Consider the following 25,005-nt stretch of genomic DNA (forward strand, 5'->3'; position numbering starts at 1 on the left):
TTCAGCTGCTTCCTCTTAAGGGATGTAAGATATCAGCAAATTTTGCAAATGTGTTCCAGAACAGCCAGCTGTTACTATCCACCTGCAGCCATAATATTGATGGAAATGAATATGGAACCTAACCACACATAGCTTCTGTGATTATATGGAAAGAGTTTAATACATGACAATACTTCAAATGTCATCTGGCAACTTTTGCTACATGACATGGAATATATTAGGAAACAATTTAGCTAGCATAGAAGGTCTCACTGGATGACCACCCATTGTTTCTTTATTTAATATTTCAACTGATTTCTGAAAACATTACCCAGGTATGCTGAGAAAATAAATGCCACGAGCAGGAGGGTTCATGCATCCAGTCGAAGGTCAGATAAAAGTTGCTCATGTATTCCTACAGAACTGCAATTAGCTAGTAATGTAGCTAGGATTGATTGTCCAAAGTCTGTGCATAAATGAAAAGAGAAGAAACAGAAGATAAAAGTATCTTTTTTTTCTCCCAGAGCTGATTAAAAAAAAAAATAATATATATATATATATATTTCCCCTACATCTCTGCTGATATTTTGCTAAAAAGAAGTGAAAATTTTGGCAAGAAGCTTTCAGCTTCAAATCTGTTTTCAATATGTCCGTAGCCTGGTTATATGCCCTGTCAGGACTCTTAGTGGTTTTTTTTTTTTTTTGAGGAATCAGCACAAAACAAATTATGCTTTATGACAGAATTTCAAAGGTTTGGAGATTTTAGCCTAAGGAAGCAAGGACCCTGAGTTGATCTTTTATTCCACTGCCATCTTTCTAAAAAGACACTTTTGAGGTCTTGAAACTTCAGATTATTGATGGAAAGTAAAAAACATTACTAGAAAGCTGGCTTCTGTTGGTGGGAAAGGGTGCTCACTAACAAATTTGCTATTTTCCCAAGAATGGTTGAATGGAAAGACTGTGTGACTTGGTGTTTAGGTCCAACAACACACAGATTAGTGGTCAGTCCACAGCACAACATTGTGGAATAGTGGTTCCTGCTGATTTGAAGAAGCAATTACACAAAATATTCTGTTAATGCTTGCTTGCAACACCACAGTAGTCTTTAGATATTGCGGATAGTAACTGTGATGTAGTATTATAGATGAGGAGACATGTTGTTAGGCTGGTCTGCTTTAACAAGGCAAAAAGAGAAGCAACGGAGTGCCAAAACAAGATGTTTCCCTTTGTCTTCCTTACCTGTGTGGGCAGAGTGTTCTCTATTATCCTTGCATTTCACAGCAACCTTTGGGACAAAACGATTGTTGGGAGGAAGTAAACGACCACTCCAAGGACTAACAATGGGCTGACAGGGACCATCATTGTGCTAGAAGGCTAGATGGCATTGAAGATCGCCAAATATGGCTGTGTATGTTGGGCAGTCGTTGGGAGTGGGTAGGATAATGAATTTGGGAATGCAATGGATATGTAATACATGTGAAAAAAATAACCTGTTCACGAATGACAAACTGGTGGAGCATTCTTGGAGTGTTATTTCGATGCTATCCCAGTGCTGCCCATAAAAAAAAATACCGTGCTAACAGTAACAAAACTTTGCTGTTAAACTTCTACTTATCGATTTCTCACTACTCAGATCCCTTTGAAAGCTTCATGTTAGAAGGTGGCCTTCTGCACACTATCCCCCTCCCCGGGCCCAGGTGAGCAAAATTAACATCAACAGTGAGATTCTGAGTGAGAATTGCTGCTGCACGCAGGTGTTGCAACTGTGGGTCTGCACTTAAGTGTTAATTTGGAGGCGATCAAAGAATTGACAGAAAAGCTGAAATGGGGTGCGGGCCTAATTTGGTAATTTTTTCAAACTGTAAAGCTTGTCGTTAGCACCTCAGGCAGTGGCCTTTCAGTATCTACAAATGGGCCATAAGAAGGAAGGGGATGGGCTCCTTAGAAAGGTCTGTTGTGAGAGGACAAGGGGAAACGGTTTCAAACCAAAAAAGGCGAGACTTAGAACGGATATAAGGAACGTGGTTTTTGTGTTAAGGGTAGAGAGGTGCTGGAACAGGTCGCCAGCAGAGGTTGAGATATGGACATTGCATAGCAGTATACCTGAGGTCTTATTACAGTAAAATCCTTTGAGTCTTATTTTCATGTTGCTCTCTGTAGCATCCTAGATATTAGCATTTCAGTCTTTTAAGTAGCAAAGTGAGGATCTCTGCTGAGGGAAAAAGTCCTATAATTCACAATCTGTGAGCCATTTGCTTTCGTAAGACTTCGTTACCTTACAAGGGCTCCACAATCTCACAAGTTAACAAGACACAGGTGCAACTGATTAGTGAGCCTGGTGGAGCCCAAGATAGTTGCTAACATCCTCTCTCAGTAGGTATTTATTTTCCCCTTCTGCATGCCAGCAGGTTTTGAAAACTCTTTAACTGAAAAGACTAAATGTTATCAATATTTAGAACTTTTCAGTCTGAAAGGATGTATATTCCTGTAAAGGAGAAAAGGGAGTATGACTTACTTTAAAATGTTAGCAGTAATGAATGATTTAAATTCTAAAAGGTTAGAGAAATGACCTTGGTAAGATTTCATTGGGGATTTTGCACAGAATGGGTGTTTGTATTATTTGTGATCTTCAGCATCTGTAGCGGTTGCAGGTAACAGTTTTTTCCTCTCTGTTTTGAAGTCCCTTTGGTCTAATTTATTTTTATATAGCCTTATATAAGGTGCTTTGTCATGAAAGATTCCAACGACCTCCTGACACAAATATAAAAATGTAGTTCTTTTTGTGAGAAGGCAGCAGTCCCATGTTGCCAGTTTCTCACATTCAGAAATGTTGAGTCTAAAATCTCACAACTTGTGGGGTTGGCTTGAGAAGTTCATTTTTCTTTGCTTTGTGGGTTTTTTTTTTTTTGTTTTTTTTTTTGTTTTTTTTTTAATAGAATGTTATTCTAAAGTAGATCTGACCTTAAAAAGGAGAAAAGCTTTCATTTATAGAAGAGAAAGGGAAGATGCTATGGGAAAACAAAAACAAACAAAAAAAAAAAAAAAAAAGAGAGAAAGGAAAGGATATCTCAGCTGGCAAAATACTGCAGGTTTCAGGAATTCCCCAAATGCTATAATATCTAAAGAATCAGCAGGAGAAGAAATGAAGCCATAGTATTTGGGCCTTCTGAATCTTCAATGCTTGTTCAGAGCACAAGAGTGCAGACTTAATTTCAGCAGATACATTCCAGCATTGCTGCTTTGTGCCCAGCTTGATTACCTTGTCTGGTTAAATGATGAAATTGCTCCTGTCTGCATTTAAATGCTTAGTTCTTGTGTAGTGAAGGCTGCATTATTCTTGTGGCATGAAGCATTGTCCATCGAATTGGCATTATGTTAGTAATACTACATAGATACAGTCCTTAATATTTAAAATGTGTCACGTAAATACTAAGAAAGCCCTTCTTATTAGCAATCCTCTTTTGAGTTAGATATAACTTCTCATATCTGTAGCTATTTGACTGTGCCAGGTGTCTGCCTCAGGCTGAATTCTGTGGTGTTCTTTGGTTTGTTTTCTCCTTTTAATGTCAACCATAGCAACTCTGTTATTCCTGAGAATTTTGCTGGAGAAAATCACTCAAAATAAACCTGGTAGACTTCTTAAGGGCCTTAGTGTGACCTCCTCCTGGGAGAAGGCACTTAGCCATTAGTGAAGGGGTGACTGAGATCTGCTGGAGATGTGCTTCAGTGTTGGTAGATTCAGATGCAAAACCTGCCATGATATGAGTGATTTTATGATGAACTTATAAGTTTTACCTTAAGGCTTACCTTGTGCTTACAGAAACACGTTAGAATATGATGTAAAATATGGCCATCCGTGCTTAATGACTTCAGCTCTGGTGCCAAACTACCCAAATGTGTGCTGCTCCCCTCCAAAACTAGCAGCTCCTTCCAGCCCCAGTCAGGAATCTGTGTTTCTGGTAATAATACCAATGGTACTATGTGCTTTAGCCATCTTTTCTGCCTGTGTTCAGGGTTTACCTCATTCATGTTTTAAAAAAGAAACCATTAAAAAAGAACCATCCAAACAAAATAAACCCAGAGTGAACCTTAACACTTGACTATGCTTTGAATTCCTGAAACAATTTTGCAAAGGTTACCAGAAAAGCAGATTTTTATCAGTAAACTTCAAGATAAGGGCAAGACAGATCTATTATTTTTTCTATCTTAATGAATTTAACAGTGAGATATTTCCAACATGCTTAGCGCATGCATCATGGAAAGGGGACTTTGCTTTTCAGTAAGGACCTTTGTGGTCTCTTGTTGTCCAGTATCTCCCACCCCTGGCAGTCCAAGAACCTAAGACTGCAGCAGATGCCTTCCTCCCTGCTGTGAAACCCCAGTGCACCCTGATGTGTGCCCCGAAGTGGTTCAGTTGTGCTTGCTGGTATTCTGAGAGGCTTTTCTGCATTGTGCCTCTTCCACCAACCCAGAAGTTGCAGCCATTTGTCAGAATGACGCAGTAGATTGAAAATATGCTATACCAAAAACAATCATATGTGATTTCACTTCAGTTACAAGTTAGAATATTGCTTCTTTTAGTGGTATTTATACCTTCTGAAGTGAATACAAGGAAGCGTCTTTGTTGTGAAATTTCTCTGCCGTTTTTCTCTGGATTGATGCTCTGGAGAGTAGAGCAATTCCTAGGGAATTTGTAAGTACATTTCATCTAGTTTTATTTTATTAACTTTGCACTTTTCTTTAAAAATCGGGAAGTTTCTCATTTTTTGAGCTTCTAAATTATATTACTCATTAAATGCCTCCCGTTGTATGTCTATAATTCATAAAATATATAGTGATAATTTTCTTAGAAGAGAGTGCTTCAGTGTGCGTAGCATATATCTAGTGTTGTTGTCCTGTGTTTTACAACTGGTATATAGAACAAGCAAGAATTAAAAAAATGAAACTAGTTATGATCAGAAAATTATGCTTGCTGTATCAGAAGCTGTTGTTGTAGTGCTCAGTTCAGAGAAGTTTGCATACCTTATTGAGTGAGCTGCATATTTTTCTGGCTGAGGTGTGTACACTGTAGTCATTACGTTTTTGCACACTTCACTGACTGAGCTGCATGGGCTACTTCAACTGTCACCAGGAATACTTGACTGAGTTCTGCTGCTTATTTGAGCGCTTCGGTTTGCGTGCTTTATTACTTCAGCGGTGTATGTTGATAAAGTTCTGTTCTGTGCCGTTAAATTTTCATTCTGCCAATCTAACTGTATGCCGTGCTGAGAGAACTGCATGCATTGCTAACTGCGTACTCTGCAGTGAACACGAGTGGCTGAAATGTTATAATCTGCAGTGCTTTGTTAAATGAGCTGCATATTTTTGTTTTTGTATACGTTGCTTACCCAGTTGTGTACATTTGCCCTGCTCATTATACAAAATAAGCCTGATTGGAATAAGAACATTGTCTACCAGCTGTCTGCTCTGAGTCAGCCCGTAACAAAATTAGCAACTTTCTCTTTCCAACAGTGACATGATTGCATCCAAAGTTTAAGGCAATTGGTTTGGAGATCTTGTTTGTTTCATTCACTCTGTGCAAACATGGAGATTGACAAACCAATTTGTAGCAACTTAATTTGTTTTCACAAATATGAAAGAAGTTGAGTAACAGAGGAAAAACTCAGCAGTGTAGTATAGGAAAATGCTTTCATGTAGGTTATGAAATGCATGCACGTGTGTGTATATATATATATATAAACATATATAAACATACCTAAATATAATTATCTAACTTAAAGCCTTATGTTGTAAGTGTAGGACAGAAAATAACTGGAGATCTCCTAAGATAGACATTTCATCAAAGAAGCAACATCCTCAGTGCTGAAAATTACAAATATAAAGTAATATGAACTCTGTACTTCCACTAAGAGTTTATTTTTGTAACTTATCTCATGGCTGTTACAAAAAACTCAAAATACTGCTAAATACCTGTAAACTCATGTGCATAGATATGTAGCTTGCTCATTAACGTTGATACAAAACTGAATTAGCAGCCATAAGAAAGTGTTGTTGTTTTTTTTTTTAAACTAGCTAACTTTGGGCCTTTTCCAGTAAAACCCACAGATTATTCTTAAATTTTGACTAATTTGCAGAGTTTGCATACGTAGCATCTTGTGCTTCCATTTATGAAATCTTCAATGCTACCATGCTTCTAAAAACCTTTTTTTTCTTGAGTACAGAGATTCTTAATTAGAACTATATGTGTGTAGTTTGCCTGGATTCTTACCTGCCCCACATGCAAATGTAACTGTACCTGGATCCTGTTGTCAGTGTCCCACTGCTGATTGCTTTCACTTTAATGTTATAATTCACTGTGTTCTGAACAGACTGCCTGTTTGTTTTTGTGAAATTTTACATACGAAAGCTTACTTGATCTTATTGCTTCAGTCAGAATTGCTAGATTTCATATAGTGGCCACTTTTTTCTCAGCCTTCTTATGAACTATTATTTAACAGTGTAAATATTATAATAGTTCACTGTAAAAATATATTTGTGAATATCTCAGGGCAAATATAATTTTTAGCAGTCTTCACTGACACCAGCGGAAAATAAATGTAGAGAGAGAAATACAAATGAAATGCAGTAGTATATCCTGGAACATCATATCAAAATTAATTTAGTGTTCATGTTTCAGTTTTTCTATGTACACTAATGTTGCATATCAGAGGCATGAGAAACCAGCTATATTGGATTTAATATCTGTAAGGTTAATGTAATACATGAAATGAGCTTGGTCTACTCCAGACTTTCTTAACAGAAACAGGATAAGTAATTCTGCATGAAGTGATTTACAGCAGACAGATGGTAGGGAAGAAGGTTTTGTCTTTTTTCTTTCCTCTGCATGAATTTACTTTTGGTATCAGTCCATTACCAGTGAAGATCTAGACTTTTCTCTTCCTTTGAACCGTTAAATGCCAGCTGTAGTCTCCCCAAGCTATCAGTATATACTAAGATGAGAATTGGGCTCTCATCACTACCATATTCAAACCAGCGATGGCTATGTGCAATTTCTGATGTATAACTGTTCTGTGTAGTTTTTACAGAAGAGAATTCTTTCTCTTGCCAGAAAGAATGAAGAGAAATAATCTTCTCTTAGGGGGAAAAAAATCAGAAGTTTTTATTTTTCCTGTTGCTGTGTAGAAACAAGAATCTTTAAGAGATGAAGCAGATGAAAGGTGTTTGTGAGATCAGTTTCCCTATCTGCCTACTTTCCACTAACATCTTCAACAGATAAACTGGACTTGCTTTTCTGTTTTTGAATCTGAGTAACCTATTTGTTTTGATAGAATTCCTACCAGAAAACCAAGTGTATTAAATTCAAGTTTACTTTCAAAGTACATTACTGCTGCGAGATGTAAAATGTAGGCTATTAAAATACTAGGAATACACTGTGTTATCTGAGATCTACGGAGACTAAAAGTACTTCAAAGCATAAGATACATATCCATTCTATATTTTCTGTATGTTTTTATGCAGCTGGTATATACGACAAATGTGTAGAATATTTCATAATTTATAACTGAGATTTATTTCCTTTTTCTAGAGAGTAATTTTCAATGTCGTCAACTTCAGTAAAACAAAAAGCCTCTATAGAGATGGAATGGCTCCAATGGTGAAATCCACAAGCAGACAAAAATGGTGAGTTATCATTTCAAAGGCTTGCTTATTAGTAGAAAAAGTGTTTTACTTGGGATTCTTTTATAGTGAAGATCTTCTGGCTCAGGTGTAGCTTTTAGTAAGAGTAGGAATGAACTTGAATGTATGAGCAGTGTTGTGAGAATAGGGTTCTCTTTGGTGCATGTGATCTGGATGAATTCTAGAGGCCTCTTCCAGCTTTGCTGTGACGATGTTTTAGCGTCTTGCTCCAATAAGTGTGACTGAAGATATGTCTGTTTGAACACATCGAACAGTGGGGGCTCTGGCTAAATTGCTGTTCGGTAATCTCCTCACCATCCAGCTGTGAGCATGGTCTCTGGCTCTGGTTTGGCTTGTTTAACATTGCACTCTCCCAAATGCTTGTAAATGCTATGAGGTAAACAGAATGTCTAAAAGGCTTTTTGGGTTTGGTTCCCTTGTTTTTGAGAAGTTGCAGTTAAGAGTATGAACTCTGCCCTCTGGGATGACTTCAATTCAATAAGCAGTATTTGCTCTTTTATATATTGATGTAGATGCAGCTGAAAACACCAGAAGGTCAAACAACTTGGTCATAAGTTAGGCAATATATACAACATGGAAATTCATGCAGATATGGAACACAAATAGATGGTGCTTTTTTTTTTTTTAGACCAACTGTAATGAAATGTCTACTGTGAGTAATATGTAAATCTAATGAGTCTAAATGTATGCAAGACTCTCAAGAATTATATAATTTGCCTTTAGCAAGATTTATTTGAATATGGATAGTGAGGTTAGACCACAAGTGTACAGTAACATATTCTTGAAAGTCTTTATTGGTTAATTATTAATCTGTACGTAATCTTAGTCTTATATATACATGTCTTCCTTAAATACTTGAACAATCAGAAAACTGGAGTTCACTGAGTCTTAACTTTTGTGACCATGAGATCACTTCTTCTTTGTCTGACCAACAGGTAGGGCTATTTATATTTATTTTTTTAAATTACATGGAAAGGTCACCTGGACAGAAAAAACCTGCCCTGGAAACAGGTAGCAGTTGGAGTCAATTTCAGCTCAATAGATGTATGTAATAACATTGAAAATTAATTAAGAAAAAATCCTTTTTTTTTTTTTTTTTTTTTCTTTGTAGCAAAAATCATGTTACTGTTTACTATTTACTTTCCAAAAAGCCTTTTTGGGGTATTTTGGGGATACATCAGACTTACTTTAATCATATTTCAGAACCTTTTCTTTCTCTGACTGGAGTCTGGTATTTGCAGCTAAGTATATTTTGTGTTAAGTCTATATATAAATCAGATATTGCTTTCATACAAATTTTATGCCTTACTTTGGTTTCAAATTAAAGTGTAAATCTTAGAAAACAATGCAAAATGGGGTTTTTCTAGAACATATAGGCTCCTTCACTATTTTTAAAACTGATTTCTCCTTCACTTCCCAGGAGATCTATTTATTTTTGTGTTTTATATTTTTAGGGGGAAGTATTTTGCTCCTATGAAAGTGAGGAATGAATAGCATTGCCTGGAGCCATGCACAGTGTGCAATGCAGCTTCCTTTTACAGGGCTACAACCGTACTTTAATCCTGTTTCAGAAATTCTACCTCTAATTTCTTTCTTTAAAAAAGATAATTATTGCATTAAAATATCTTTTCTTTTTCTAATAGCTCAGGTGCGAAAACTTGCTGTACCTTAAAGGTGTGAATTAATTCATACCGTTGTCAGGGCCCTCAGTGATATTGGGGTCTCCTCAGTATAATTGGCTTGATGTTATAGGAATTATATGTATACTTTTCAAAAGGGAAAACACATAGATTATTTTTGAATACATGCTTTCTATTAGACCTGCCTTTCACATGGCTTGTGCCTCTTGCAATTGCTTCTTTATCTGTTTCCATGGTGTTCTAATGAAATCTGTAAATAAAATTTTCTGTTTCTCTACTGAAATGAAATAAGACTTCCATGCACATGCAGTGTACAGGTAGTTGTGGTCTTGAACACGAGTAGGGCAACATTTGGCTTGCATTGATTTGGTCTTGTTTGATGCTTCTTCTGAATTAATCTAGAAAGCAGCACTGAATTGAATTGTTTAATGCTGCTGAAGTCCTGAGGTTTACATGAACGTCCTCAAGATTCAGAGTTGTTGAAGAGAAATACTTAGAACTCTTCACCTTGTACTAAAAATTAAACAAGCATAGTGATTTAGTAAATATAATGTAATTTGGTAGGAAAAGCAGATATTAATTACAGGAAGTTGAAGAAGCACAACATATTAAAAAGAAACTAAAAAAATAAAAGTACTAGAAGCCGTGTTCTACAGATTTTCCATAGCTTCATCTCTGAACTCTCCTGTACTAAATATTTTAGGAACTCACCATTATTGTGCCTGCCTGTGGAGACATGTGATACATACTGAAATTCTTCTTTTTCTAGCCACACAGTCAAAAGCAATGCTGTGTCATACACAACTCTTCTGCCTTTTTAAATACAATCAGGTCTGAGTTTTATGATGGCAGTATCTAGTATTTGTTTTGCATTGGAGCAGTGTTATGCCCTTCTGACTGAAATAAAAAATCCTGCTGTATTCAGGATAGAATTTGACCATATAGCTTGCAAAATCCTCTGTATCAAAAGCAGATTGGCCTCCAGAGACAGTGAATTTTAATGTTTGTTTCAAGTGTGGTTATGTGAACGTGGCTCCGAGCTTTGCGTTGTTTTGCGAGTTTGATTCTTGACTCTGGAACAAATCATTGCCAAGTGCTCTTGAAGTAGAGTGTGTCAAACACAGATCAACATTTTTGACCTGTATTCTCTTGCCCTGTGGGGTAAAATCTTTAAATGCAGTCAGCATCAAGGTTTAGCTCAGTGTTAGTGATGTAAATGGGGTATATCACTGTCATCAAAGCACTCTGTGTGGACACAGATGTTCTGGTGTTGACATATTCTTCTCTTTTGAAGTAAGGCCAAACATTTTCAGTAATGAGCTACTTAAAAAAGGGGAAGCATTATGCTGAATGATAAGGAAAAACCAGATTTCATGGTAAAGAATAAGATTATTTTTTAAAAAGAAAACCAGAAAAATGATTTAAAAGATATGCATTTCCACAGTAAATGTTAATAGATTTACTGAATGCTTATTCACAAGAAATAGAGGCAGAAAAATAGAAACAAGTTCTGTGTCTCTATTCTCATTTTCCTGGATGTTTTTTTTTTCTGTGGGCATGCTAGGTTGTTACTGAATAGTATAGGGTTGTGTCAGTTACATCAGTCAAATCTCACCACAGTGAATCACAGCTCATACATAGAAATGCAGTGCTGTCACACCGTGTTACATCAGTTACGTTTCAAGATGAAAATCAAGACTTTATTTCAAGCCAGTGGAATGGGCCGTGTATGGTCACTTAGCATTTCTGCTGACAATTATCTGCTAATCTGGAATTATTAAACTGAGATTTTGAGTAAATAGCGTTTCTTTTTTTTTCTTCCTTGATAATGACTACCTCAAATATAGAGGATCGCTGTAACACACACCTGTTCTGTTTGGGTCTTTCTGATTTGTGGAGGTGAAGAGTTGAGGTCGAGGTGGGTTACTGTAAATTGCATTTTTGCTATGCTGATGTAATTTTTAGTGTTATCTCTCTTTTATGCTTCATTTTAGTGTGATCTGTTTTGGTTGTGGCGTCTTAATCATTTCAAACTGAAGTCTCTATTCTTAAGAGCTATTAAAATCTATCATGTGGGCATGGCTGTGGAAGACTGTTTAAGTACATATACCACATCATTATATTTATTCTATGAAGTTTTACAACTTTCTCAAAGTGAAATAGAAGAGTGACTTGTTAGAGAGGCAGCAGATTTTCCAAATGATGAAGTGAGCAAATATTCCCTTTGGGCAGAGAACAGCTATAACTCTTGATTATTCAATGTGAGCATTGCCTCATTGGGGACGTTAGTTTTTTTAAATTGTGCTAATCTTTTAAAAGTAACAACTGGCCACTCATCACCTTAGGTATTTCAGCAAGATCATGTGCAGAAGTCTAATTAGTATTTATAGAACAGCAGCTCATCCCAGTAGAATAGTAGTGGTAGCTGGCAAATATCTGGTTGACACCTGTTAAGTCTTCAGACATCCATTGTATTTTATTCTGCATTTTAAATGAGCTGAGAGCAGTAGGTGAAGTCCCCATAATTAAGGGACAAAGGATAATAAATAACATGGTTCTTGAGTGGATGAATACAAGGTTAAAGGCTGCTCAGCACTTGTGATACTGCATTTCAGGAAATGTTTGTATGTAAGTAATAATGCTAGCTCAAATGCTATGTAGGCTACATCATACAAGAGAAGATTTATGTCTAGATTTAAATGTGTTTTGTTTATAATGTCAGATTTTAAACTGCTTCTTGGCAAAGCCGTCACTTTCTTTCCCGTCTTTTATCTCACTTAGCACTGATAGCTTTTAACTGGATAGCTGCCTTTGCCAGCAAGCACTCCACTACCTCTGTTGCTATAACGTCTACTGTTAAATTCTCCTAACACATTGCTTCTAAAGTGTATTCCTTTTGCAATAAACCTGGAAATACAGAAAAAAATCTAGGTAATTAATTCAAATTTGAGAGTATATGCAACTTGGTAAATATTGTCATGATGAAGAATTTTGGTAGACATGGAGAACAGCAATGCAAGTTTTATGAACAATACTCCCATATGTTCCATTCATCAGAAGGGGACAAGACTGAGAAAATCTGCATTTTGAGTAGCTAAAACGTGTTGTTTCTTGCCAAGTTTCTTTAACATTTGTCTACAATGCAGTGTTACAATCACTACCATGTCTATCAGGCTGCATTATACATTCAGAGACTTCCAACAGCGTTTTTAGTATGTATTTATATATCTTTAGCCATAAGATAAGCTGTTTGTGGAATGAGCTGTCACTTGTGGTGGAACAGTTTGAGAATAAAGCACTAAATTTATATACGGCTTGCTAATCTGAAAGACTAGTAGTGCTTACTGTAAAATATATGGTGGACCAGGGTTATTGATAGTATCAACTTGAATTTAGGTAAAGAAGATGAACATGTTTTTATCATTACCTAGTTTTTTCTTTGGCCTATTTTACAACCTTGGCTATTCTCTGGAGGTTTGTGCCTTTGCCAGTTTTATAATGCTGCTATTTTATTTTTTTGAGGGATCTGGTAAGAATACTTTTGGAAATTCAGAAACATTTTCTCTGAAATACATAGATGTACATCAGTGCAGGTTTTGGCCAGGTACAGACCTGTCTGGTAAGAGCTGCTCTCTCTGCTGCAGCTCTGCATAGGGACGCCATACTGGTCTCTGGCCATGGTTAAAAGTCTTTTAGAAAAGGAAGTCTGCTTCACCACAGATCAAAATCTGACTGGCTGTATAGGTGCAACTGGAGGAGTGGAGCAAGGTGGTAGTAAATGTCTGACACAGTATTTAGGGAGTGAGGATTGCTGCTAGGAAAATACCTAGAAAGCTGTCTGTGGAACCATAGTCTCAAATTTAGTAACTTGTGGCTTTTCATTTGGAGAAAATAGGGAAAAGGACATGATCTTACTGAGCTTTTAGAATCCGAAATTAAAGAATGAGCAAGAGTTTTGACTTGGTCTTAGTGAAGTTCTTTGAAGGAAAATAAGACATTTCAGGTAGTTTTGGGGAGTGTGTGTATATGAAAGTAAAACAGCTGCCTCCAATGTTGATTCCAGCATAAATCAATGTTGGTGTGCATGTTGTAAAATAACAAAACAGAGTGGTTGCGGCTGCAAAACCATAAAAACAAATGCTCCCTTCTCCAACCCAGCCAAAGTTGTTATTCCTGGGAATTTAAAGCAGGTTATATATCTCTTATCAGCAACAGCCTTTGGAAATAGATGAGAGGTGATCTTTTACGAATAAAACTATGAAGTGAGTCCTTAGGCTAATGTGTTTGTGTACATGAAATGGGAATAGTTTATAGCGAGAAAGCAAGTTATGTTTTACTGACTGGATACTGTACTGGAAGTTTAAGATTCATAGAGTTATACTGGGGAAAGTTAATAGCAAAGAAATTGGATTAATATAAAAGCAAATGAAAATTAAGATTTGAAGAAAATATAAGCAGCTCCAAATGGCTTCACAGTCATTATTTTAAAAACTGTGCTATTTTGTGTGTATGTGTGTTTCCTCATCATTATCTTACTGATTTCCTATATATAATTTTATTTAGATTATGGTGGAGTGCAAAAGCCCCAGTCAGGATGAAGACTTATTGTGCATAGTGCCACGGAAACATATAAATAGACAATGCCTTTTTCCAGAGTTGTGAAAATTTTATGATTGATTTTAGTAAGAACAAACTTAGGCCAATACTGAGCACTTCTGAAAATTCTGTCCTTAAAGATTTATTCCAAGCAGTAACTGTTTAAAAAATGGCATACTGCTTACATAAGAGTCTAAATATTTGATGGTTATAGTATTTACAACTAAAACACCAGAGGCTATGTGCTTTAATACCTCAATCTGTTTCCCATATACTCTGTCAACATGAGTTCCCTGCATTGATTGAGGGCACTCTGTGATCCCTAAGGTTGTATTCATGAAAGGTTACCCTTGGTGCTACTTTATTCATGAAAGGTTTGAAGCATGTAGGAAACAAATGAGTCTGTTTCTACTAGGTACATTTTTGGTCTATGGTAAATAATTATTGGGGTGTTGGTGAGAAATTAGAAATCTTAAAGAGGTGATGCTGCCTGAAAATACTTTTCCCTCACTTCAGTGCAAATCACAACAAACTTTGCAGTTGGAAGTCTAAAATAAGTGAACTGTAGTTTTAATTTTCCTTGCTGCAGTCCATGGAATTGAATTGAATGGCTGCAAAATATGACTGCAGCTGTGTGCTGCACCCCATCCTGAAACAGGTCATTCTCCTTTCTCAAGTGATGGGTATTTGGTGGAACTGATTGCATGAAGTGTTCAAAAAACAGTGAGACCCTAACCTTGGCAGGTTTGGTGGAAAAAAATCTGTATAAAAATTGAAGCGCTTTCCCCAAGATTGAGTTTATAAGTTAGACAAATACAGGCAGCAGTGAATTCAAAGCAGAGTCAAACTGCCAAAGAGGACATTGCAGCTTTTCATTGCAATTTTGTACTTTGAACTAATGGAGCGAAGCAGAATGAAAATCACCTCAGTTAAGAATGGCATTTATCAGTCGTAAGTACTTAGTGGTAAGAGCCCTACACAGACAAAGCTGAGTGTCACTAAGAAATGTACTCGAAAATCAGTCTGTTAACACAAGACTATACAAATAAGACCCAAAAACTGTAATCAGAAAATGTAACATCTCTTTAAGATTGTTTTAATGGTCTGAAGAGTGCCAGACAAGTTGAATTTAACAAGATGTAATAATCTATGGCAACGTAATTGAGAATGCATCAGGACGCAGTACAGTTAGGTTACATTTTTGCTTTCTTTCTCTTAGACTTGCATCTTTAAAGATCTTTTGACATATTTAAATAATAACAAAAACCAACCATAGTACTGGTTGAATTTATATATTGCATATACTGTGCTTTTGTTATATATCAGAAATAATATTTTAGGGGAAGTTGGCCGTAATGGCCAACCTAATATTTCTAAATGTTTGAATCATTAACAACCTTTTTCATTCTCTTGCTATGGAAAAAAAAAAAAAAATTAACAGTAGCAATGTTCAGTACAAAGCAAAAGTGATGGGGAAATGTTTGTTGGGAACTCCTGATAAAAGTAAAATGGTCCTCCACACCCACCTGAAATTTGCCGTGCTATGGTAAAAGCCAAAGCAATTACTTCAATTTCTTTCAATATAATGGAAAATAAACATTTCTGCTGCACTGTGGGAAATGAGAACCATGGAAAAAATAAGCCATAACTATGCCCATTGATATTGTAAGAACAATGTTAAAATATTGAATGCTGAATCTTCTCACATGGTTTTACAGTTGTATATAACAACGAAATACAAGATCCTACTTTTTAATGCTGCAACCGGAAAGGTTAATTTATGAATTAACTTTTGTATGATATGCCATTGGTTTGAGAAAATTAAATTTTAATGATAAAGATCTTTTCTGCATCTCTAGATGCTGAGGCAGTGGTTAAAACTTGTTTTCGAGCTGCTTCAAGTATGATTATTGAATTCTAGCTTGAAAGTGAAATGTCTTCCTGCTTCAGTGTATTAAGTATCTGAGATTGAAAACCTAGCGAGTTTCCCTAGCGTGATTAGAAAGTATCCAATATTTTTTGGCAGCAAATATTAATTCCAGTCTTTCTGTGTAGAACTGCTCAGACAGGATAACTGGCTGTCAGATGCTTGGTCTAAAGGGAAAGTAAGGCTCTGGGATCTCAGCTGGTGGCTTTGCTGATGGTTTCCTACCTCTGGAAAGTGAGGATTGTTCTGGGAGAAGAGTTGTGCTGGCTGAGGGAACTGAAAGGTGCTGGCTCTTGGTTGAATATGGTCCATTGGGAAGATGAGCCATTAAAATAGGTATCAACAGAGCAGCCCTTTTGTTAGTGCTCTGTGGTATCACCACTTTCTCTTAGTGAAACTGGTAGAATTTGGAGTTTGTATTTCTTTGGTAGCAGGTTAGGCAGTGTCACTAGTACCACCCCTTAGTCTGGGGCTTATCTGTAGCACTTGTGCAGCTGAGTTGCAGGTGAGCTGTGGCTGAAGTGTATTTGTGCCGCCACAGGGCATTATATTTGTTGGATATAAATAAAGCTTAAATGCTGGCCTTTGTGGTTCTCTGCTGGGCAGAGCATCCATAAGCAGTTCTGTTTGGACTCATCATATTGGGATGAGTGTTGCATATAGAGGATGGCAAAATTGGTTTCATGCTTGTGCTCCCTTTCTTGCTCTGTTCCTTCAATAAATGTGTGCAACTCCAGCCTGTTAGTTTGTGTATGTTTGTTATAAAACCCTCCTCCCATGCTGTAAGTAAGTGTGCAAAGGTTAAGGGTTTCAAAACATTCTTGAAAATGCTCATCCTATCCTCTTACAAATTTTTTTTGTCAGCAAATGTTTCACCTATCAGTGTGTTGTGGGTTTGTGGGCATGCAGCAGTTCCTGGGAGCTCACAGCAGTCAGATGGCATTGCGTGTCTCAAGCACAGCCATGTGGCCAGGCCTCCTGTCATGGGGAGCAAAGTTGTGGCATTTCACTACCCCAGAATCTGATGTGGGTGCACAATTTTTGTGCTTTTGATTGTCTTGTAAGTGGCCAAGTCTTCCCTGTCACAATCATCAGATCAAGGTTCTGTGGTGCCCTGCTGCAGCTGGTAGCTGTGGCTGCTTTTCTTCCCCCATGGGAAAGAATTGCAATGGGAACGATGGAGGTTCTCTGTTTTCTTTTAAAATAAAAAGAAAAACAACACACATCTAAGTGACAAACAAATGCTCTTGAATCTTGGAATTAATACAACAAGGACATGAAAGAAGATACTTGCATCTGTCTTGTGCTGCAGATGGGAGACTGATATGTCAGTGTGCTTTGCTTGCACTGACCATTAAGATGTTTTTCCAGCTCCCAAATCCTAGTAACACAAACCATTTAAATTTGCATTGCTGGATTCACTAGGGATGTGATTTCAGATGGAGAAGTTCATAACTTTCTGAACTTCTCAAGTTAACTGGGCGATGCTATTGTAATTGAGGAAGAAAATTATTTATGTCAATCTCTTAAAAAAGGCTTAGTTTAAAAAAAAAAATTGTACTCATCCTACAAAGAGTTTTGCAGAGCTGTTTGTTGGGAGTGTGTGATACCCTTCAGCAAATTTATAGGAGAGACCACTGCAGCTCCAGATAAAAGGTGATTCAACTTGAAAGGACAGAGTCACCATAGAAAGAAGTTGAGGAATATCCAAGCTAAAGTAATGTACTGTGCCCTTTGGATAAAATCCTCTCCTAATATTTCTCTTAGTATAGTTAAAAAAGCACTGTTACCTCATGGCTTTGAGACCAGTAGAGATACAATAATTTAGCTTTGATAGGGAGAAGAAATGTTCCCCATCTGCTACTCTACTGGATAGTTTAATGTTCCTATGTTTTTTTTAAATGTCATTCAGTCATTGAAACAGAGTCATACAGCATATGTGTGTTTGTGTGTAGGTTTTATTAATACAGAAACATAATTCTCTGGGCGCTCATAACAGATTCTTGTTCTTCTGGGGGTGCTGGTGGAGGAGGCTGCAGTGCAAATCCTGCTTGGGAAGTGTTTGGCTCTCGTGGGTTTCATGAACTTGAGAAGTGACTCAAAAGGGAGAAGTGCAGGTGCTGTCAGGTGGGCTTCGCCTTATTTTCTGTCAGTAAAAGCTAAGTCAAGGTAAGCAGGAAAGGACATCTCAAATTTACTGGGTGTTAACCCCTGCAGAAATATCAGAAGTCTGATATTTCTTTAAAAGAAAGAATCAATTAGAGGGAATACTGCTGGTACCCCCAGTGAATTCAAGGACTTGATTTAGATGGAGTCATGGGTATAAATAGGCAGATGATTACAGTGTGTTCTTCTGTAAAAGTAAGACTAGCCTTGTGTTTTAGTGCTGTGTCACACTCCTTGTGCATATATGGTTATGGTGACTGTTACACTGTCTGTAGAGCACGTATGGTTTATAGTGAGTTAATACATACTGTCTTGGCACTTTGGTGTTTCATCATGTTGTATACCAAGTATGGTTACCAAATAGTTACCTGATGGAAAGCTGTCTAATTGCTGCTTTTGTGCCATTGCAAATTAAGAGTCTGTCCCTGCCCCCTCTTGAAGCACAGAGGTAAGTGGGGAAAAGTACCAGGCATCAGTTAGAATAATGTACAAATAGCTTTTCTTTTGGAAGTTTGTTATAGATGCAGCCTTGTTTTCCTGCCATTATCTTTATTAGTAAACATGGGGCTGGAGGTTTGTGCATCAATCTGAAAGGGAACGCTAAGCTGCAGATCTGCCAGTAAAGAACAGGGTGCACAGGGGAGAGGGCTTATCAATATTTGAAAAAATCTTAAAGCTCTGTGTAGCTGTCAGTCATTGTGTCTTTCTGTAACCGTGAATTTCACAGATTTATTTTGAAGTATTCCCTTACCTGCCCTGATAGGAGATACTCATATGTTAGAAGTTAATATCTGTGATCTGTGTGGCTGGTACTCTTTGACAGGACTCTCCCAATACTGTGAAAATAAACAGATCACTCTGGATTTGTCATTTCTAATAGTCGTCTCCATGTACTAGGGAAGTACAGAAACCAATAAGCCTGATGAATCACAAATGTCTGTGGTGTGTCTGTTTGTGCATGGGGGATGCTTCTTCAGTTTGTTTACTTTTCCTTATATTTTGGCAAAGTATTCCAAGTTTAGGCTGGGCTTCAAAAACGTATCTGAAGAGAGGAAATGAAAGTGTGGATAAAAATGGAGAGAAAATAGTAGCCCAGAGTGAAATGTGTGACTAACTCTGTGTCTGAGGCCTCTTAATACTAAAATTACAGAAGGAAATAAATTACATGTTGACTGTGTGCTTTTCTTCCAGTCTTAGAGCAATAGAAACCAGGATGTCTTCTATATAAAGTAACACTGAACTTAACTGCAACATACATAAGAAACTTTATTTTAGCTCCTTAAAGACTCTTAATCCTGCTGCACAATAGAGCACAGTATTTACATTCCCAGTACTGCCACTGTGTGGCTTCCTCTGAAATTCTGCGTGCGAGGAAAACCATTTTCTATCAACTCTTCATCGCAGTCAAAGCGGTGTGTGTGTGTGTGTGTGTGTGTGTGTGTGTGTGTGTGTGTGTGTGTGTTTCAGGATGCATACTCATCTGCTGTATATTTTTTGTTTTGTTCTGCCTTTCTTGGAGGGGAGGAGGGTTGCTTATGAAATTTCTGTTGTCCAAGTGTATGTGTATTTCTTCAGCTCCTTAATGTTGGCAGTATAAGTTGCATGACTTTTATTTTTAATTTATTTTAAAAGTTGCTAGACTATTTTGGTTTCAAGCCCCAAAGTTGCTGTAAATCTCACAAGGTTCTAATTCTTGTACAGTGCAATGCCAGAAAGATGCACCAACTGAAAATCTTGTGCTCGCATAAAGAGTGTTTGTAGCTTTAACTCAAAGCGTAATTAATAAAAGCTATTTCTTTTCAAGCCACCAAAAAAGTGGATCAAGGATTAGAAAGCCTTCTGGTAAGTGAAGCTGGGATGCTTCACAGCAGATGCACAAGTGGTGTACATATTCACAGACAACATTTACAAGTATCACTAACACGTTCTGCCTGACAGCATGAGCCACATGCATGAGAAGTTAATGGTCACTAATGCTTCAATAAAAAGCAGTTTATTGAAATGCTTAAGATGAATCTTTAAGCATCGACATTTTAAATTCTACTTTGAAACTACACACCCTATGCACTTCTGTTGGTATCCAAACATTATTTTTAAATGCAAGAGTCATTTCATAAGCAATTAAAAATGTCAAAGTCCCCAACACTAAGCACAGTAGTTACTGAAGTCAAGATTAAGCAATATTAAAAAATGGAAGCATTAAGTCAGTTGTATTAAATAAAATCTTTTTACTGTGTTGCTAGTAGTAAATGAAACTTGGACCTCAACCTGCTGTTGAACACCCATTTTTTTACCTTCACTTTCTGAAAGGCATTTTTCAGAATGTAACACTGGAAGATGCTGAAATACGCAGGCTTTACGTTTTTGTGGCAGATGTGGCGAATGTAGGCCAGAGTCAGAAAATCTGGATGCTAGTAGTGAAATCTGGATGCTAGTAGTGACTTCTGTATCTGTGACAGTTTGACTTCTGCTCTTTTCTTTTTTTCTTTTCTTGAATGCAAGATATGAGCTCCAGAAAACAGTTCCTTGACAACAAGTCAAATATGCAGACTGAAATCAGATGTATTCAGAAACTGAAGTCATATTTCATGTGCGTAGCAGTAATAAGCAAATTGTGAAGTTTATAATTGCGAACAAACTATTCAATAAAACTTCTGTAATGAAGAAAGGAAAAAAAAAAAATTCCTATTTCAAATAGTGCTACTGCACTTGGATTGTACAACAGGGCTGAAAGTATATCTCTGGAAGTACCATCCAGTCAAATAGCTAATAGCTGTCTTGACCATGCATATAGATAGAAACAATTGCCTTGGGAAGATAAAACGGAAGTCAACTGTGGTAGAATAAGAGCTTTAAAACAAGTAAATAACAAGACCTTGACAGGTTTTGAGGAGCTGTGTATTTTTGCTTGGGGTTTTGTGGGGCAGAAGGCTGATTTCAGGGAATCAGTCGACTCTAACCAAGGTGGTTGTAACATTTCATTGTCTTCCACATTGAGTTCCATCACAAGATAAAAATATAACGCTTAACTAGTGTTTATTATCGCATTTTACAGGAGGAGAGATAAAGGCAAAGGATAATAGATTTTTTTCAAGGTCATTGTAAGGATCAGCTTCGGAGCAAACTCAGAATTTTTTCTTTTGCTTTTCAGTTCAGTGATCTGAAAGGAGGAAAAATCTCCTACCAAATTTACTACATTACACTGTTTCTTTATTATCTTAAAACTACATCCAATCTGTAGCTTGCTATGTAGGTCTTTCTCAATTTGGGCTGTTTATTTTTATTTTTTCAAATTTTTCTAGGAGCTTTAAAAAATAAACTGTAAAAGTTTCCAGACCTTCACAGTGCAGAAAATTGTTTGTTTTGTTTCAGAAGCATATTGCTGCTCCTATCAGGATTTAACACATCTTTTTATTTATAAGGGAATGTTTATATTCATTTATTACAATTTGGGATCCAGAATTTGCATCTCATAATAATACTTACATGGAAGTTTTCTGCTGCTAGATTTCTGAAAATTCACATTTCTACCCACCTCAGAATACTTGCATGACTTTTAGTGTTTTAACCCTGTGTAAAAATATACTCAGACACTCCAGAGCAATAAAAAAGGCTTCACATATGCTCCAGAACAATTAAACTCAGAGTGCCCTTCTAAATAAACCATGTGCTGGGTCAGTAGAGCCCACAGGAGATGGCCTCTTTAGACTTAGTCTTTGCAGGGCTTTCTGCTGTAGAACTTCTGTGCAGCTCAGAAGCTTGTCTCAGTTCTAACTGCCTAGAAAGCCTGCATATCGCATTAAGATTTAACAGTCAGAAGTTTTCCAACTAAGTCTGAACTGCTGAAATGGAGGTTCATAATGGAAAGGTTGTCATACCCTTTGAAGTGGTACCTCTATAATGTGACATATTAAATATTTAACATAGTTTGCAGCAGATAAAAAGCAATTTTGTTTAATTTTTCCTAAATATTAATGCTATCATGCACCTTAATCCTTTCATTATAATAAAAATTTGTTCAAGCTCATTCTTATTAAACATTTTCTAATTTATAAGGATATGGATGTTTTGCTTCTGATCCTAACAAGTAATAAGGCTGAAATGCCATTGTAAAGAAAAAGGGAAGAATAATAGGCTAGGAAATAACTTTTTTTTTTTTTTTTTTTTTTTTACGTTAATCTAAGGACACCAAAGGCACCCTAATCTCCCAAGTAACTCACCTTGAAAATTAGTGGGTCACTTGTCCAGGGATGAGACCAAATAACCTGCAAAACACTCATTGAAATGACTTGGAGAGTCATGTATGAAGATGCTGCCATTCATTGCTGTGTGAGGAACATTCTCCCATCTTCATCTCTGAACTGTAGAAAAATTAAGGAAAAAAACCTCCCTTCTAGATTAGGACTGGCTTCAAACCAACTTTTCACAGACTCTTAGAACAAAAAAGTTGTTGGTAATTATTCATACTGCTAATTTGATTTGTTGTTCCAAATAGTTAATAAGTTTGCTGGAGGCAGTAAATATGACACAATGCTCATTTCCCATAACCCATCCATCTACATTTATAAGCAGCAGCAAGGTGTGCTGTATGTATAAAAACTGCAATGGAGAAGAAAACTTTAAAGCAATGCTGTTTTGAATTGGAGTATATTTAGGCAGTACCAAGGATACAGATGTCTCCACTAATTGCAGCAAAACTGGGTCCATCAGATGTGGGTCTAGTCCATGTTTTGTATTTGAGTCTTATGTTTCTAGCTTACTTCAAATGTTCTTTTCTTCCCTTCTTTCTCTCATCTAATTCTAATTTACACACAAGAAGATGTGGAAATTCACACATTTGCTTCAACACCACATTTTTCTAATTATGCTTCTTGTTTTTCCTCATGGAATGACTGTTTATGATTCCCAGTGTATTCAAGCCGTAGCTGTACAGGAAAAATATTGTTAATTTGCTGGTACACAAACAACTTTTTTTGCACATTTGGTAGACTTTTTAAAACCAATTTATTTTTTAACATTAAGCTGATTAAAACTGTCTTTGCATAATTCTTAGACCTGCTGAATCCTGTGTTACTTGATATTCTGAGTCAACATAACTTGTGCAGAATGATTATATGGGTACTTCTGTTGAGAAAGCAAAGGATGAACTTGAAATATAAAGAACTGAATCTAGTGGCTGCAGGGATTTTGAATATAATAGGTCAGTGTTTGTTTTTGTGTCACTGTAAATCTGGAGAAACCTTTGGGTTTAGCTGGAGTTATTTTAGATTTACATCACTGTAAGATAGGCTACTTACCTCTACTCTGTTATGTTATGGGATATTGTGGTTTCAATCCAGTGAAGCGCTTGCTTAATCTTGAAAATGTGAGTAGTTTACTGAAGTCAAAGTGAAGCACAAATTTAAGTGACTTGCTGGATATAGTAGTCTCCTCTCAAATGCCAGCCATGCAGAGATTGTCATCGGCTGTGTATTCACACTTGCTTCTAATCCAAATAACTGTCTCCCAAATACTCTCTGTCTAGATGAGATCAGCAGCTGTGAGTAGAGCAGCAGACTGAGGCTGAGGTAAAGGCAGAGAGATGAGATTGGTAAAGTCAAACACTCCAAGAACAAGGATGCACTTTTATTTTAAAAGGTGCTTCTGAATGATGCTCTGCGTCTGAAATACAGTCATAGTGTGTGAAAAAAAAATAATAAATAAAATGAAAAACAACAAAACAAAAATAAACCAAACCCAATGAACAAAAACAAACAAAAAAATCCTACCAAAAAGAACAACAACAACAAAACCCACAAGGTTGTCCATTCCACCAAAAAAAGCCAAAACAAAAACCAAAAACTCCTTAAATCATCCATTCACTTTCTTTTTGCTCTGACCTAGAAGACTGGTTGCATATGTGCCAAGAAAAACTTGCAATCTCTTTTCAACTATATCAGCTGCTTAATCATCCTTCTTTGCATCCTCAAAAAACACTGGGAAATTCTGTCCTTTATTTTACAGTCCCAGCAGCACTGATTAGCCAAAAAAGTAGCCCTGTATCTTGCTCTAAGAGCACAAGCTAGGCTTGCTTTTTGCAATTGTCAAAGTGGTAGTTCTATTCTGGAAAACTGAGGTCGTATATATCAAAGTTCAAGTTTATGGAAGACAATTTCTCAGTGGGGTTTGTGTTTTTGTTTTCTTCTGCTGGATCTAATTGGAAGAGTAAGGAATCTCACTGTCCTCCATAATGGAATGGAGGACCTTTGTCAGTGACTGTGATGAAAACCAGTAAAAGCTGTTATGGGACATATCAGTAATCAAAAAGGAGTTTTGTAACAGGAAGAGAAGCTTTTAGACACTTTCTTCTAAGAAGATATGGTAACAAATCATCAATCCTAACAGAACCTTGAACTGAGGTTCCCATCAGAACCTGATGGATTCCCATCAGAATTGCCGAGTCATGATATATATATCAAAATGGTATATATCAAATGATGTATATTATCAAAACAGTTTCATGAGAATTCCATAAATCCTATGCTTTCTTTTTTATAACTGAGGTGAAAGTTGTCAGCAATAAGTTACATTAGCCTGAGCATTCTTTCAAGGAAATTGGTAGAATCCTTACTGATGAAACCCTTTTGAGTGGTATGGAAGGAGGACTCCCACAGGGACAAGCAGCTAGACTTCCATGCCTTAAATCTTTCTTGTCAAAATATTAACTTTACATAGAAGTGAATATGGAAGGTTCTGATCATAGTCTGGATAGTTGCTACTAAGAATTAAAGAAGATTTTTTTTTATTTAGTTTGTTTATGCACTACATGTTGCATGTTCTGCTGGCTCAGTGATGAAGCTATGTGCTTTCTGTCTGTATGTGTAGGAGCTTAGTCATAGTTAATTAGCTTTTTATGCAAATTAAAAGGGGTTGACTTTGAGTAAAAACTGCAAATGCTCAGGTGGACTATGTCTAAAGAAATCTTCTGCCTCACTGAAATCTAGAGTTTAGAATTAATTC

At 36.7% G+C, this 25,005-nt stretch overlaps 1 protein-coding gene across 2 annotated transcripts in view; it reads left to right on the top strand.

Moving 5' to 3' along the window:
* Window positions 1-25,005, top strand: part of BEND5 (BEN domain containing 5) — an 851,004-nt gene that overhangs the window by 203,118 nt on the left and 622,881 nt on the right. For both annotated transcript variants that reach the window (XM_052665964.1, XM_052665965.1), the window contains exon 4: window positions 7,565-7,659. In XM_052665964.1, the coding sequence (XP_052521924.1) occupies window positions 7,565-7,659 (95 nt within the window). The remainder of the gene's footprint in view (window positions 1-7,564; window positions 7,660-25,005) is intronic.

This window comes from Tympanuchus pallidicinctus, unplaced genomic scaffold (assembly GCF_026119805.1).
Source record: "Tympanuchus pallidicinctus isolate F22 unplaced genomic scaffold, pur_lepc_1.0 scaffold7, whole genome shotgun sequence".
In the NCBI taxonomy this organism is placed as follows: domain Eukaryota; kingdom Metazoa; phylum Chordata; class Aves; order Galliformes; family Phasianidae; genus Tympanuchus; species Tympanuchus pallidicinctus.